The following is a 17,194-nucleotide window of genomic DNA, read 5'->3' as shown; positions in this document are numbered from 1 at the left end:
GCGCCGCCCCCAGGGGGGGGTGTGTGTTTGTGTGTGTGTGTGTGTGTGTGTGTGTGTGTGAGCTGAGGCCGCGGGGCTTACAGTGTACAGGTAATCACTTGCATGAGCGATGGGAGGGTATTTGCTGCTTGTACTACTTAGAGCCAGCGAAGCAGCGTTATTTACCTCTACCACAATGCAGCTGTCTAACTTCTGTGTCTGACCAGCTTCTCACCTTCTTGTGTCATGCCACATGACAGGTAAAGGGATGAGTCTCCGTATGCAGAAGTTAGACACAGGCAACACGGGCAGCGGCATTGTGGTGCGTCTTATGGTCATGTGCGTCTTTATGGAGCGGAAAATACGGTATTTGATCCCCTACCAACCAACAATAATTCTGGGTCCCACAGACTGGCTATGTGGTACGCCGATTAGTCCTGATAATTTAAGAAGGTGCTCCTAACGACACCTATCCACAGAATCTCTTTCTTCCATTCAAACCTCACCACCATGGGCAAGACCAAAGAGCTGACAAAGGACGTTGGTTACAAGATTGTAGGCCTGCACAAGGCTGGAATGGGTTACAAGACTATCAGCAAGAAGCTTGGTGATAAGGAAACAACTGTTGGATCGATTATTCGCAAATGGAAGGAATACAAAATAACCGTCAATCACCCTTGGTCTGGAGCTCCATACAAGATTTTGCCTCATGGGGTAATGATGATCATGATGAGAAAAGTGAGGGATCAGCCCAGAACTACACGGGAAGAGCTTGTGAATGATCTCAAGGCAGTTGGGACCACAGTTTCCGAACAAACCATTGGTAACACAATACATCGCAGTGGATTTTGATCCGGCAGCACCTGCAAGGTCTCCCTCCTCAAGAAGGCACATGTACAGGCCCGTCTGAAGTTTGCCAATGAACATCCAAATCATTCAGAGAAGGATTGGGAGAAAGTGCTGCAGTCAGAGACCAAATTGAGCTCTTTGGCATTAACTCGACTCGCTGTGTTTGGGGGAAGAAAAACGCTGACTATGACCCTAAGAACACCATCCCTACGGTCAAGCACGGAGGTGGAAACATTATGCTTTTAGGGCTATTTCTCTGCTAAAGGTACAGGCCGACTTTGCCGCATTGAGGGGCCAATGGACGGGGCCATGTATTGTAAAATCTTGGATGAGAACCTCCTTCCCTCAGCCAGAACACTGAAGATGAGTCGTGGATGGGTCTTTCAGTATAACAATGACCCAAAAGATACTGTCAAGACAACAAAGCAGTGGCTCAAGAAGAAGCACATTAAGGTAATGGAGTGGCCTAGACAGTCTCCAGACCATAATCCTATAGAAAATTTATGGAGGATGCTGAAACTTCGAGTTGCAAAGTGACAGCAAAGAAACCTTAAGGATTTGGAGAAGATCTGTAGAAGAAAGATTGGACCAAAATCCCTCCTAAGATGTGTACAAACCTGGTAACCAACTACAAGAAACGTCTTACCTCTGTGCTTGCCAACAAGGGTTTCTCCACCAAGTACTAAGTAATGTTTTGCTTGGGGATCAAATACTTATTTTACTCACTGAACTGAAACTCAATTTATAACATTTGTATCATGTGTGTTGATGCAAACTTGCAAAATCTGCAGGGGATCAAATAATTACTTTCCACACTGTACATGTACAGCCCCCATGCACCCCTGTCCTAAAACTGAGAGTTTATTTAGACTTCAACAATGTTGCATCTTACATAATACACATGTAAAAAATATCTTTTTTATTTTGCAGTTTCTTTATTTCAGCTGTCTTGTAATATGTTCTGTGCTGGTAATGAAATCAGTAATAAGGCCAGATGCAAACAGTTTGGGGCTAACCAGCAGGACTACAAATACCAGCATGCTCTGGGCACTCTGGAGAGTACATCTCTATTACTTACCCACAGCGATCTCCTGATGCTGACCAACATGACACCACTTTGTGTGTGTGTATATATAGGACTACTGCTCCAGAGCTCCTGCTTTGCAACTCTGTCCTCTGAGTAGCCCCAGTCTGCTCAGCTTGGGCACTGAAGACACCCGCCTCCTGGAGAGCCCTCACTGTATGAGAGGCCAGCAGCGGCTTTTAGGGGAAAAGCGCTGCTGCACACATTGCTGACAGTCCCGGAACCTTCTTGCTGCCTGGGGAACCATATGTTGCTGCAGCACCAGCCCAGACTGCAGGGCATCAGGGAGGCCCGGGGGGCAATTGGCTCCCTGCCCCCCGGACCAGTCCGCCCCTTTTACACAGACTCCCCCTCTTATGTGCCTCAGCCTTTAGAATGGAATGCTTCCTCCATCTCCCCAGTGGACCGTCCACTGGTCTGCCTGATGTCGAGGAGAACTGGAAGCCTTAATAATAATGGCAGCCTGTAGTCATACCGGACGACATCAGCCTAACCTTTGTGACTGGATCAGCACAGCAGAGTAATACATCGCCCACCAGCCAGCCCAAACTAGTACAGGAGCTTCTTTGGGTCGTTTTCCACGCGTATCCGTTGGTATTCCCGAGTGTGGCTCAGAGTTAACAAAGCAGTAACCCCGAGCCACACTCGGGAATACCGTGTAGGACTTACCTTGTCCGCAATCCCTGCTGTGTCCTCCGGCCGCTGCCGACTTCCGGGTTCCGTCCCTTGCGAGCGGAAGCGTCGCAGGGGGGCGGAACCGGCGGGAAGTTTAAAAAAACCCAGAATGAAATAATAAAAACGAGCGTCGAACGAAAAAACAAGCAGAAAAAATGTGCCTATGGTACGCCCAGGTGTGAACCCAGCCTAAAACAAATACAGACTAATCATTTCAGGATAGTGGTACAGCGCCAGGGCTCAGTCGCAGCTGCCACCGCTGTGACCCTGGTAGTTCTCGTGAAAATGTCAAGTATCGGCACCGATACAGATACTGGTATCTGAACATCCCTTTACTATCCAAGCTACATAGCAAATTACACACTTTAGTATAATACATAATTCTAAATGATCTGTTCAAGGAATTAACACGTTATTAGGGAATAAAATCAGTGACCGCTCTATCAGCCCAGTCTGCCAGACTCCCTTAACTATACTTTAGGCACTCTAGCTGCAGGCAGTAGTCCTAATTTCCCTGTAGTCAAGCAAGTCCTTTTAGATTGGGTAGAGAAAGGCAGAAGATGGCACAGCCCTCACTTCCTTAGCAATCTCCTTCCTCTTGATGCTATCGGCTATGACAGGACGGAATACATCTAATGTCACTAATCCATTCACAAGTGGAAGTAGTGCAGGTAACTCCTGGCAGCCCAGATACCCGTTTTATACATTGATTACCTCTAGAGTTCTAATTAGAATTCACTCAATCATTACAGTTCTAATATCTACAAATAACTCTTTGTACCAGCCTTCCCCTGATAGCAACAAAAGTAATGGCACAAACAAATATTACACACAACGCTGAATCATTCATTCATAGAACGTTCACACCTTTTCTAGTTTTTGATAATGAATTGTTTTAAATATATTTTCAAATCAGCAGATTTCTATTTACCTACAGCTTTTATATACCATTGCCTTTTGTTTGTAGAATTTGACTATATTTATCCTTCTCCTTTTTCTAAATGAATCTATACATACTGTAGCTATGCTTCGCAAGTGTTTGTCTTTAGGCCTGAAGCACAATTACATTGACCTGTTTGTTTCGTAGCAACCTAAATGGAAAAATAAGACAAAATAGAATATGGAGTATGTAAATATGAATCTTTAGGAGCGAGATTAGATTATGTGGTTTGTTTGTTACGTTAAAAGCTTTCTTCAGACCCAGTTTTTTGTTTTTGTTTTTACTACAGGAAAAATATGGTGATATTTCTGAGCGTAAACTGCTCAGAGAGAGACTGCAGTGCAAGAGTTTTGATTGGTACTTGAGAAATGTTTTTCCAGAATTGCATGTGCCTGAAGATCGGCCGGGCTGGCATGGGGCGGTAGGTATCTTTTGGCCTCAGTTGTGTTTTTGTTCAGGTACAACAACAGCAACAACAAATTTTCATTATTATTATTATTATTACAAAAAACGGGTAGGTCCCTGTAGTGCTTGCCACTGTTATAACCTAAGGCTGAGCAGCATCCTGTCTGTCTGTTACATCAGCTGCTGTCCGCTGTCTCCCAGGTGGATCTACACTGATACATCTACAAAGTCTGGTGAGTCTGGGGCTCCTGTTATCCCTGGACACCTAGAACCCCTATACCCTATGTTCCCAGCGAAGATGTTCAATAAATCGTTTACTTAGCATTTTACTACAGGAGTGTACATCAGTTTATGGGCACCAGAAGAAGGGCGGTTAGTGCTAGTGGGTGGGCAGCTGAAGATCATACCTTAGACCAGAGCTCAAAATTTCCACTCGCCTGCTCGCATTTTGCGAGTGGAAATGAAGTGAGGGCGAGTGGAAATTCAGCAGGTGTATTAGGGCTTTCACTCTCTCTGTCTCATGCTGATGCTGCCCCGCTAGCAGACACGCCCACACCAATGCTGGACTCACTGAGTTTCCTTTGCTAGCAGACACGCCCACACCACTGCTGGAAGTGCCGTGTCCGTGTGTGCTTTGGATATCCCAGTGGAGCCGCAAACTAACAGGTCAGATGCCGGGGATGATGAGAAGCACTGAGCGGGGGGAGGGAGGCAGACGGCTGTGTTTACAATATGTTATCTCAAACTAAAGCTTAAATGCAAGTGCTGCGCTTCCAGAGACCAGAGAGAAAAGTGAAACAGAAAAGTCCAATCATCAACAAAAAATTGAATATAAGAAAAACTGGGATCACAGCAAACGCAGAATGTGATAAATATGATATTTCCTGCACAAAAGTACAATGTTCCATGGAGATATAACTAATAGTGTTAAACCCACTGTGTCCAAACCCCCCCCCCCCCAGTCAATATGCTATATGGAGAGAATATATATTGCTTAGTGAAAGAAAAAGTCAGAGGTTTCCACCACTTCTTCACAGCTGCTGACAAGTTATATCTTCACAGAACATTGTGCTTTTGTGGAGGAAATATATTTATTACATTGTGCATTTGATGTTATCACAGGTTTTTCTTATTTTCACATTATTGTTGGTGATTGGATTTACAGATTTATGTCTAGTAGTGTAGTACGGCACTTATATTTAGGTTTTGGTTTGAAAAAACACAAGGTGTAGTGCTCACATTAAATAAACACACAGTTAAATAATAGTATTAATCAATATTAAGTAAATAATATTAATTAAATAACTAATATTAATATTTAATAATTAATGAAATAGTAAAATGAATGCATTGCAGGGTCCTAAGTCTATTGCATTGGATGGCCCTGAGTGTATTCCGTGGCATAGTTCAGAGTCTATCGCGTTGGAGGGTTCTGATTCTTTTTACTACTTATTTTCCTTTATGTTTACATTGCGTTAAGTTAATATTGTTAAAGTTGTTATTAATATTTATTTTTGTAACTTTATTCTGAATGAAACATTTAACAGTATAATTTCATGAGATAATTTAAGAGGGTGTGGTTAGGGGCGGAGTCAAGGCCAGGGCAGGGTAGGGATTAGGTGGGGCAACTGGTGGCGAGTAACTCTTAAGGACTGGCTAGTAGTTCAGAACCTGAAATTTTGAGCCCTGCCTTAGACAGACTAGAAATGAACCGGGCAACCAGTGGCTCCTACAGGGGTAGCGCCACACATGTTCACTGGTTTTGATGGCATTGCTGTTAATGACCAAGACCTAAGGGTATGGTGTCTTTCTGACTTGGTCGTTCCTACACTCCTGAAATATAGCAAATCCATGTCTGGCATTGCACATTGAAAGAAAACTTTGCTTGTTGCAAGGCGGAGAAATATAATCCTAGGAATTATTTTATGAGATGTAGCATGACCTTTCTACAATACTTCCTGGATCAACAATTGGCTTTGAGGGACAAATTTCACCTTTTTGGCGATTTTTGTTCCAAAGACCATTTGCTAAGCACTCCCTTGCACCTTTGTACAAGGAGTAGCTCACATAATCCCACCTGTAAAGGCTCCAGTGACTCTGTGTGACTCAACCGGGTTCTATTTGGTCTCAAAAGGCCGCCTTTTTAACCTATTAGAGATATTCCCCTGTCATCTCTAATGCACAAGGTGGCCTTCCTTGTTGCCATCTGAGTGTTTGTGTCTGAGTTAGGCTGGGCACACACCTTACAACCATCGCAAGACTTTTGTCTTGCGATGGTTGTAAGGTACTTAAAAACGTCCGATCTGCCTATGTTGCATAGGCAGATCATACTTGCGATGATCGCAAGCCACGCCCCCTGAGGGGCGGGCTTCCGATGACCGCAATGCCGAACGGGCAGTGTGCGCTTGCGCACACCGGCCCGTGCGGCTGTTATCCTACGGACATGCCACAAACCCGCCGAACATCGTACGATGCTCGGCGGGTTTTCAAACATGTCCGTAAGTTTAAAGTCGTGCGACCTTACAGTAGTAGAGGTCGCACGGCTTCCACACACCTTACGATCATCGTACGATCGCGGGATTTCCCGCGATTATCGTACGATAATCGTAAGGTGTGTGGGGACCCTTAGCAACATTGTCTTGTAAAGAACCTTTTCTTGTTCTGCACAAGGACACGGTTGTCCTAAAACCTAGAACCTATTTTTTTTTCCCTAAGGTGGACTCTGCCTTTCACCTTAAACAGACCATTGTTCTTCCATCGCTCTATTCTGTTCCAATTGCATCCATGTTCTATTGCTGGGATGTGGTTAGAGCTTTTTGGGTCTACCTTGCAACTACATCTTCACTAAGACAGGCTGACTTTCTTTTTGTCATCCCTCAGGGTCCCTGTAAGGGTCATTCTGCCTTAGGTTCCACCATAGCTTTCTAGCTATCTAGGTGGCTTAGGCAGGTAATTTTTTAACGCAGCAAAACATGCAACACTCTTGCGGTGCCATTTATTTCTAATGGCGCCCCAAACGCGGCCAGTAAGACGCTTTTTGCTCTGCATTGTGTGTGGAAGCAAAAAACACGGAATGCTTGTCACGCAAACTACTACATGAGCTTTTTTTGCCATGTGTAGATGAACCCATTGAAATCAATGGGGACATGTGGCAAACCTGGCACACAAACACGCATCACCATGATGCACATTCCCACCATGCACAGGTGTGAATGCGGGCTAAGTTTTAATGGGTGGATATTCGTGCACCTGTAAATGCGAGCTTTGGATGTAAGGTATTTAAGTTGCAGGATACCTCAGTGATTTGTCCATGGTTATTGTTTTTGTGGCCTGTTGTGTTGCCCTCTCCTTATTTGAACTGTTTTGGGACTTCCCAATGTTCCTGAATTCTACTGATCCTGTGTCCCTTGGTGAACAAGTAAGATAATAGGATATATGCACTGGCCATAAAATACTTTAGTTGCAGTTCTTCAAAGGACACATGGCCCACCCTTCTGTGTTTTAAGATCTACTCCTACTACTTTTTTCCCACAAAACTGAAGCATCATGGGAGTGGGGGGTGCAAAATTAGCTGGTCAATTACTTTTTTGTTTGCCAGTGTCCGATTCCTCCAAAAGGTGGCAGTGTAACCCAATGTTTCTGAATTCTGTATGAATCCTGTGTCTTTTGATGAAATCCAAGAAAATGATTTCCATTAACTTCAAAATTACCTTATTTTTTCTCATAATTGTACATTTCTCAGTTTAAACATTTCATGTTTGCTATTGTGAATAAAATATGGACTTATGGCATTTGCAAGACATTGTATTCTGGTTGTATGTAGATTTTACACAGTGTCCCTACTTTTTTGAAATTGGAGTTGTACATTAATTGACTTTGCCTTGGCAAAAAGGTCTGCAGCATTTGCTCAGTCCCCTCCCCTCTCATTACTCATGACTATCACGTAGTAACTTTATAGCACATCACAGTGAAAGGTAGCAGCAGGGACTAATCTGTATACATGAACTGTGAGCCAAAAACTGCGTAGGCAAAATTCATGATTGTTTCACTTCTGAGCCGGATTTATTATACTTCAGTTTACCAGTCCTTAGATGTGGTTCTTTGTAGTCCTGGGAATAACACACTTCCTGTCCCTGGGGAGCTATGCTCACTTTCCCACTGTATCAAAGAAGGCTGCAATGGTTGTCACTGAGGATGATTTGTAGGCTCCATTCACACCTGCAACCTGGTGAGCCTCATGCGATCTGCCTCAGACAGAAGGTGCTGTACAATACAATGACAGCTACCACTCCCCGCAGCTGTTTGCAGCTTTATATTTATATATCTATCTAGATTTGCTACCAAAATAAAGCCCTATCTGTGCCCCAAAAAACTTTGTATAATAAATGCAAAACTAAAAAGATCTAATGCACCTTACCGAGACCTTACCGAAAAAAGAAAAACAAATGCTCTGGGACTCAGGGATTACTCAGGGATTTAGGGAGGTGAAGGCCTCGGGAATTAAATGGTTGACAAAGCATCCTTTAGGTAAATCTGTCACATTAAAAGCATAATGTGTTATAGTGAAGAAAAAGTATAGAAAATCAATAGTTTTGATGTCTTTTGTCTAAAACTGATACACCTTTCCAAAAACAACATATAAAACAATATGGCATTCAAGTCTGTATTTAATATGACTATGCTTTGATGGTTTGAGTGAGTTTTATATTCCACTTAAGTGAACTCAAAAAGTGAAGATTTGCTTTGATGTGGGGAAAATTTTGAAAGGTTAATTGTGCCAAACCTGTTTTAGCAATAGCCTGCTGTTTTGAATTTCCCAGTCTATGTAGGGCAGTGCAGTGTTTATATGTTCGTGCTCATGGGATGCCATTATTCAGCCTAACGCAAAACTCTATTGTCCCATCTCTCTTGGTGTACACTGACTGTGACCAAATGTACATGGAGCTCTGAAGTATACTATTGGAAATGCTAGAAGATACAAACACTATGCTGGCTTTAATATGACCATGCTTGGAGTTATAACCATGCATTATTTTGGGAATGGCATTCTCCAGAATTTACAGTTGGAGCTCAATGTCTATTGTAATCCTGGAATTTTTCCTGATATTAGACTTACACTGTATTACCAAAAGTATTGGGACACCCCTCCAGATCATTGGATTCAGATGTTCCGTGAAATTCTGTGCTACTAAATATTCCATGGTCAACTGTTAGTGGTATTCTAGCCAAGATGAAGCAACTGGGAACCACAGCAACTCAGCCACAAAGTGGTAGGCCACGTAAAATGACAGAGCGGGGTCAACACATGCTGAAGTGCGCAGAAGTCGCCAGCTGTCTGCAGAGTCAATAGCTACAGACCTCCAAACTTTGTGTGGCCTTCAGATTGGCACAAGGGCAGTGCGTAAAGAGCTTCATGGAATGGGTTTCCATGGCCGAGCAGCTGCATCCAAGCCTTACATCACCAAGTGCAATGCAAAGTGTTGGATGCAGTGGTGTAAAGCATGCCGCCACTGGACTCTAGAAAATTGGAGACATATTCTCTGGAGTGACGAATCACGCTTCTCTGTCTGGCAATCTGATGGACATGTGTGGGTTTGGCGGTTGCCAGGAAAACTGTACTTGCCTGACTGCATTGTGCGAAGTCTAAAGTTTGGTGGAGGGGGGATTATGGTGTGGGGTTGTTTTTCAGGGGTTGGGCTTGGCCCCTTAGTTCCAGTGAAGGGAACTCTTAAGGCATCAGCATACCAAGACATTTTGGACAATTTTATGCTCCCAACTTTGTGGGAACAGTTTGGGGATGGCCCCTACCTGTTCCAACATGACTGCGCACCAGTGTACAAAGGAAGGTCCATAAAGACATGGATGAGCGAGTTTGGTGTGGAGGAACTTGACTGGCCTGCACAGAGTCCTGACCTCAACCCGATGGAACATCTTTGAGATGAATGAGAGCGGAGACTGTGAGCCAGGCCTTGTCGTCCAACATCAGTACCTGATCTCACAAATGCACTTCTGGAAAAATAGTCAAACATTCCCATAGACACACTCCTAAACCTTGCGGACAGCCTTCCCGAAGAGTTGAAGCTGTTCTAGCTGGGTCAACTCAATATTGAACCCTACGGAGTAAGACTGGGATGCCATTAAAGTTCATGTGCGTGTAAAGGCAGGCGTCCCAATACTTTTGGTAATATAGTGTATCTCTTACAAATAGCCAAAGGAATATTCAAACAAAAGATAAAGCTTTTTTTTTTTTTCTGTAGGTGCGGAGTATGGGCATATTGTCAGAGTGTCTAGATTATAATGCTCCAGATCATAATCCTGTTGGGGCGCATGTCTCTCTCTTTGGATGTCACGGGCAAGGTGGCAATCAGGTATGTTTTGCTATATGAAATTTGTACAATTTAGTCATTAGGACATGTGTCTTTTTTTTTTTCCAACTAACTGACTATGTAACTATTATAAGGATACACAAACACTAATATACAAAACCAGCTTTTGTTTAATTATAATTTTCAGGTAACAATGGTGATAATTAGTAGTAGTAGTATCATAAGTCCATAAAATAGATGCTGACCCAGAATTATGATACTACCCCCAATAAAATGCAATGAAATATGCAAACCAATTGTGGAGTGATGGCCTTCCCTCTTTGACTGTGCTACAGTTGGCCAAGCATCTGGTTTACAATATGGCTTCTGAGGTATGCAGAATTCTTAGATACATGTAACCATCCCGCTTACATATATCTAAGATAAATGCACATTATGGCAACAACCCAACCTAGCACACAGCAGTTAATGTAAAAATGTTACATCATTTTTTTTTAAAATTATTTCTAAAAAACTCCCTAGAGTATTAGTTTACCTGAGGCAGTTATTGAGCATTTAAAGCTTTATATAAGGTTCTAATCATGTCTTTAAAATGCAGAGTATTGATTGCTTTAAACATTACATTGTTAAGCACATTTGCCAATTTTTCATTGTTTTTTATATGTTAACTCAATTTGGCTAACTTTGTAAGACCAAATGTCTGCAAGAGCATCTTGGTTGCTTCTCTCTTTCATTTGCAAATCTTAACTGAAAAGACAAATTATAATCAATGTGCTGCGCTTCATCTAGAACAACTACATAAACAAATCTCTATAATAAATATGTGCTTAAATAATACATGCAATCAAAAAAGTGTTCACAATGAATCTTCTTATAAATCTTAGTCCTATGGAAAGTTCAATCATATATTCCATGTTCAAATATACACAAATGTGGAATCACACGTATATAGTGCTCAGGATTTGTCCCAAATGCACCACACTCTTTATCCTTCCACTGTGAAAGTTCTTTGTACAAAGTCGATACGTCAACTCCAATTATCACCCAGGTGCTCCCCCTCTCAGTGGGCCGCTCACCTTATAAATACCGGTAGACCTTAACAGGTCGAGAATCGCTTTAATGGGTCTCCAATCGATCTTATGCAAAGGCCATCTCTCCACAATCGTTGCATAGAAAATTACATCAGCATGTCGTCATGACCATATCCAATAAAATATAAAAACAGCCCATAGCGTAAAACCGCAAAATTAAAAAAACCTCCTTTTATTTAAAAAACTACTCGCATGAGGAAAGTAGACTTAAAATGTATGCTCGACAACTCTCTCTCTGTGTCACCGTGTTCTCTGGGTGCAAAGACAGATTAAACAGGAGCTGTGCTGCCGACCATGCAATCTCCAATCCACGTCTGCGAGACTCCGCCCTACGCATTAAGTCACAATTGACTTCATCTGGGGCTTTTGAAATGAACTGAAACGGAAAAGACAAGCTGATTGCTTGCCATGGGCAACTGCTCCAGATTTTGTCTGCTCCAGTTTTGATAAATTCCCCTCCTTGTGTTTCTAGTTCAAATTAGGAGAGCAGCGCTGGTCCGGTAGGAGGAGCTCCAGGTGGGGTCCTAATTTAGCTGGCCGGTGACTGCCAGAGGATCCCGACACGCGCGGCACCTCTGGCAGTAGCCGGCCATCTTTTACTCAGCTTCCCAGAGTAGCATAATGTCTGTGCCCACGTCAGAAAGCCTTTGAGTGTAGCTCAGAGCTTAAGTAGTCATCTGGGTGACAAACCTGCCACACCTGCAGTTGCAGAGCTATCCGAGAAAAATCTAAGCTGTATCCAAAGGTAACAAGCGCCCATAAAACAAATACCTTCTTCAGGGATCCTTTTCCACTGACCACTAATGTAAGGGGACCATTCTCTTGATTACTAATGTAACTGTCTGTTATATACGATTGGTGTGTTCGCCAGTCTGGTCAGCTTGGGTCTGTATATAGCAACCTTGTTGTAAGCTCTTTTTGAAGTGGGGCATGAGAGGGGTGCACAGTGGTGTTATTGCAACCTGCAGGAGAAACCATGATATCCAGCACAACTGGGAGTGGCAGAGTATCTCCCTGACTCTGCAAGAGAGTAAAGCTTTCACTTGCCAGAACAATAAGTATTCAGCTTCTTTTGGAGGGGGCTGCTGATTGGATTTATTTTAGACAGGCACACTTTAAGATACTGAGAGTATTGAGAATGTACATTTTCTAGATCTAGATCTATAAGGTCTCTTTGTGAACTAGCTTAAGGGAATGGGTGAGGAGAGGTTGGGCTCTGGAGAAAGAGAGTGAGACCAGTGGCGTAACAACCGGGGGGGCAGCAGGGGCGCGGGCCCCGGGCGAAAAGTGAAGGGGGGGCGCCGGGCGAAAATGGCACTTTCGGCTAAATGCCGAAAGTGACATTATCCTGCCGTTTTGTCGGCGCGGCCGTGATCCCTTTCATCCCCGCTGGGACACAGAGCAGTGCCCAGCAGGGATGAAAGGAATCAGAGAGAAACTGACAGCCGGCCGAGCGCTGCGGGACGAGCGCTGTGAGCGGCCGGTGTCTTTCCTCCCACACTGCTCGGCCGCCTATCACAGTGCAGCAGAGCGGTGTGGGGGCGGAGACAGCCAGCGCTGTCACAGGAGGCTGGGCTCTCCTCTTGCAGCCTCCTATGACAGTGTGTGTCAGAGAGGAGAACTGGTACAAGCACTCAGCGATCAGTGATCGCTGAGTGTTTGTACATAATTGAGGACCTGGTATGTATACTATATCCCCAATTATGAATGAATGGGAGTGATCTACATCTCCTCCTGTTCATTCATAATTGTAGTTATAGTAAACATACCATGTTATCAATGAACAGGAACACTCATAAAGGATTACTGTTCATTGATAACAGGGGACACAGAAAAAGAGATTGAGGACTCTGTGTCCTCAATCTCTTTTTCTATTTTTAATTTTTCTCTTTTTCTATTTTAAAAAAATGAAAAAGTTTCTAATAAAATATTAAAATTTGAAAAATTAAAATAAAAACGTGTGTGTGGGGGGAAGGTGCAGGGTACAGTTCCAGTGGTTGTTTATATAATGGGGGGGAGGTGCAAAAAAAAATGTTCTGCCCTGGGCGCCCAGAACTCTGGTTACGCCACTGAGTGAGACTACTGGTCTTTGAGCTCCTCTGTAAATTCTTTTGTGTGTACAGATAAGTTGTGTGAGATGCTGATGTCTCCTTTTTAACATGAGTCAAATCTTCTCTCTCCTTCTCATCTGCCATCCCTGACATCAAAGTAGCCATCCCTGACTTCACTGCCCCAGCTGAAGTAATTCAGCAGAAGTTGAGGCTGCTTATGGCTAGGAAAGGATGTGCAAACTTCACTCCCTTTGGGAGGTGACAAGTCTGCATCAGCTCAGATTTGGAAATCTTAGAAGAAAATGATCACTGTAACTGCAGGTACTGGTAAGGACTTCTGTAGTGCTGAGCAACCAAAGCCAGGGTCATTTCCTCTGACATAGTACCGATCGGGATCTCAGACTCCCACTATTCCAAACAACCCCAGCCTTTCTCTCTTCCTTTCTTCACATTACCTAAGAGCAGACTGGAGCCCCCTCTAAGGCTGGGCTCACACCTAGGCGTATCGAATATGCGCTTTTGTCGTCGCACGTTTTTACAGCGATTCGCGGTAAAAAAAAACGCGTGACAAACACGCGTTTCCGAGAGCCACTTGGCTGTATCCCAATGGAAACGCGCGACAAAAACGGCCCAAAGAAGCTCCTGTACTTCTTTGGGCATAGGATGTTTTGTAGCGCGTTCAAAAACGCCCAGGTGTGAACCGGGCCTAAGATGTGCACATTATATATGCTCAGGACAAGTTCAGGCAGCATGGCAATACACTTATACACTACACAGAATTATTTCCACTGCTAGCAAACCACTGAGCAGGCAAAACATGGACCACATAATGTGGTGTATGTGTGTCTATGTGTGATACAGTTCAGGCAGGGCCGTCGCATGCACTGTGTATTCTGTGGACTGCTTACAACAGGAATATTTATGCCAGGGCACCAAGTTCCTGTGAAATGTATCAAAAATATATTATATAATATATATTTGCGATCAACCAAATAGCCACATTAAGTATATATAGTAATCATATCATATATCTGTACAGTCTTCGAATGTCTAGTGTATTTTCACTTTAGTGTCTTAGAGTTAAATCTTAAAAGTGCATTCAATTACCTTAAAGGAGAACTATGAGGTGAGTGCTTTTCACTCACCTCATAGTTCTAGCCAACCTGTGACAATGAGACTGCCACAGGTCGGCTCAGTAGATCGGGAGGTGAGCGAACAGATACCTGCGTTCGCTCACATCTCCCGGCGTTCGCTCACATCTCCCGGCGTTCGCTCACATCTCGATCCTGTCACGGCTCTCTTCCGTGACAGGGGAGGGGCTGGATTCCCCCCTCCCCGCTCTGATCCGCCAGCGCTGACTGGTGGAACGGACGGGGGAGGGGCGGGTACAGCTGGCTCTGCCTCTAGATAGGCAGAGCCAGCTGTCAGTCACGCAGCTGGGCGGATCCCGGCTCAATTGTCGGGATCCGCTTCAGCTGTGGCGTCTCAGTATACTGTGAGCTACTGAGCCTAGGGTGACGGGAGGACGCTAGTTTGTGTCCTCCCGCTACCCTAAGGAGAACTATGGGGAAAAGCCTTAACCCCATAGTTCTCCTTTAACTATTAACAAAAATGTATCTTATTTGTGCATCACCCAGCTGTAGATCCTCAAATCATCTCTGAATTGGTGCTGACACTGTACTTCCTTCTGGAGGGTGGCTACTTTTGTTCCCTATGGTCCCTGTGTGTGTTGTAAAGTAGCCACTGCTCCAAGCTCGCTCCTGTGATGGACTATAATCTCAATACAAATTGGTAAACTATACGTGAAATTGTAGTCCATCCAGGGAGTGAGTTTGGAGCGTGGCTACTTTACTGCACATACTATGGTGAGCAAAAGTAGCCACCCTGCAGAATGAAGGACAGTCTCATCAAGAATTCAGAGAAGATTTCGGGATCTTCACAATTGAACAATTTTCTTGCTATGTTTTTGTTAACATTTAAGGTAATTGAATGCATTTGTAGGATTTAACTCCTGAGTTTAGTGTCATTTTAAATCTGTTTTACCCATTAGTACTGTTTCCTTACTGTGTTTTTGTCACCTTACATCTGTCTTATCTTCTTGTTTGCAGATGTTCAGGGGCACTGCCTTTACCAGTCAATGCTAATCCACAGAACATAAATTATAGCAAATGTTGTTGTTTTTTTTTTTGTTTTTTTTAAATATGACATTGGGGGCATGGCTTCCTATCCCATTTGCTAGGTCTTTATTAATAGTACTGAATTGTTCAGGATATATTTGAATAGATAGTCTAATTGTGTGAAGTTTGGGGGGAAATTGGTTAACATCGAAGTTCTTTTTTGTACGTTAACCCACATTAAGCTCCCCAAAAAACAAGGGCAAAAACAAAGGCAATTGATTGAATTTTAGGCTATTTTTTACACATTAAACCATTTTCACATTAACAGGGTTATTAACTGATGGGTGAAGAGTTTGGAGAAGGCAGAAGAAGGGAATACTGACCCTAGGCTTGCTATGTAACTATTTAAGAGCAAACTCACACATGGACTAATATACACGCACACACCTGCTCAAACATAAATGCATACACGCAATAGGTTGGACTTGATGGACTTATGTCTTTATTCAACCTCAAATACCATGGAACTATGTAACTAGGCCAAATTAGCTGATTTGGAAAAATTCTCCAATTCAGCTCGCTTTCCAGTACAGCTATTTTGGCCTAGATTGTTCACTTCTCCTGCCTCCTCTGAACTCTTCACCCTTTTGTGAATAACCCTGTATATGTTTTAGGATGTCCCATACAGCACCCTCAGGAGCAGCTGCTGTCAAAAAACAAACAGGTAATATTGCTAATAGTTGTTTAGAATCACCACTGACTAGTGATACAAACACTGCTTAGATGCAATTCATAAAGAATACAAAGTAACATTTTATTAGGGATGCACCAAAAAACGAGGTGCATCTCTCGTTTCTCTCCCACCCACTGATGGCTCAGCTGTCACAGAAGGCAGAGCCGGTGGTGCCGGGGAGCAGGGAGCTGTCAGCTGTGTCACAGGAGGCCAAGCTCTCCTCACTGTACCGACGGCTCAGCCTCGTGTGATAGCGAGTCAGGATGAGGAGAGGGTTACAAGCACTCAGTGATTACTGAGTGTTTTGTAAATGGTAAACAGACTATGTCCTCAATTGTGTCCCTTTCCATTCTATCTAAAACTAAACAACTATTGATGCACTTTTATTCTGGCAGCCATTCACAGACACCATCACTGTTTTTACTGGAACAACTGTGCAAGACAGGAGTTCCAACTTCACTGGCTGCATTGTTGTTCTGGATTATTCTTTTACTAAATAGTAAAAGAAAGGAGAATGACCAAGCGTGGAACTTGGAAATCCAGTTGTCAGTATCAGTATTAATATTTTTATCCTGCCAGGAACCCATTAATTCCTGATTACTTCATCTTGACTGCTGACATCTATGGGGATACTATGAGCTGAATATTTTATATAACGTTAGGACTAAGCATATTTATGTAAAATACAGAAGACCTCCCATTTGGCACCTATTAACCAGTTGCCGTTCGCCCTTAGTAAAAATACGGGGGGACGTACATTTTCGTTATTTTTTTTTCTGCTCGCAGCATCCTGCTGGGAATCAAAACAGCCAGTACCGGCTGTTGCATACAAACATTTGGCCGGCTCTATAGCCGGCTGATCGATTGTATGGCTGCATGTAGTGTGCGCGCCCCCCTCCATTGCTGCGCTCCCCCTCCACCAGTTTTCCTGGGCTCCACTGCCC

The 17,194-nt window shown here is 43.5% G+C and overlaps 1 protein-coding gene across 1 annotated transcript in view; it reads left to right on the top strand.

Moving 5' to 3' along the window:
• LOC108798515 (polypeptide N-acetylgalactosaminyltransferase 4-like) overlaps positions 1–17,194 on the top strand; it is a 75,823-nt gene that overhangs the window by 49,621 nt on the left and 9,008 nt on the right. The window contains exons 7-8 of the mRNA XM_018570277.1: positions 3,817–3,948; positions 10,190–10,300. Of these exons, the coding sequence (XP_018425779.1) occupies positions 3,817–3,948; positions 10,190–10,300 (243 nt within the window). The remainder of the gene's footprint in view (positions 1–3,816; positions 3,949–10,189; positions 10,301–17,194) is intronic.

The sequence above is a fragment of the Nanorana parkeri genome, unplaced genomic scaffold, assembly GCF_000935625.1.
Source record: "Nanorana parkeri isolate BGI_ZX_2015 unplaced genomic scaffold, ASM93562v1 scaffold1494, whole genome shotgun sequence".
Taxonomy (NCBI): Eukaryota; Metazoa; Chordata; class Amphibia; order Anura; family Dicroglossidae; genus Nanorana; species Nanorana parkeri.
The sequence above is the reverse complement of the archived record's forward strand: the minus strand, read 5'-3'. Positions and strand labels throughout refer to the sequence as shown.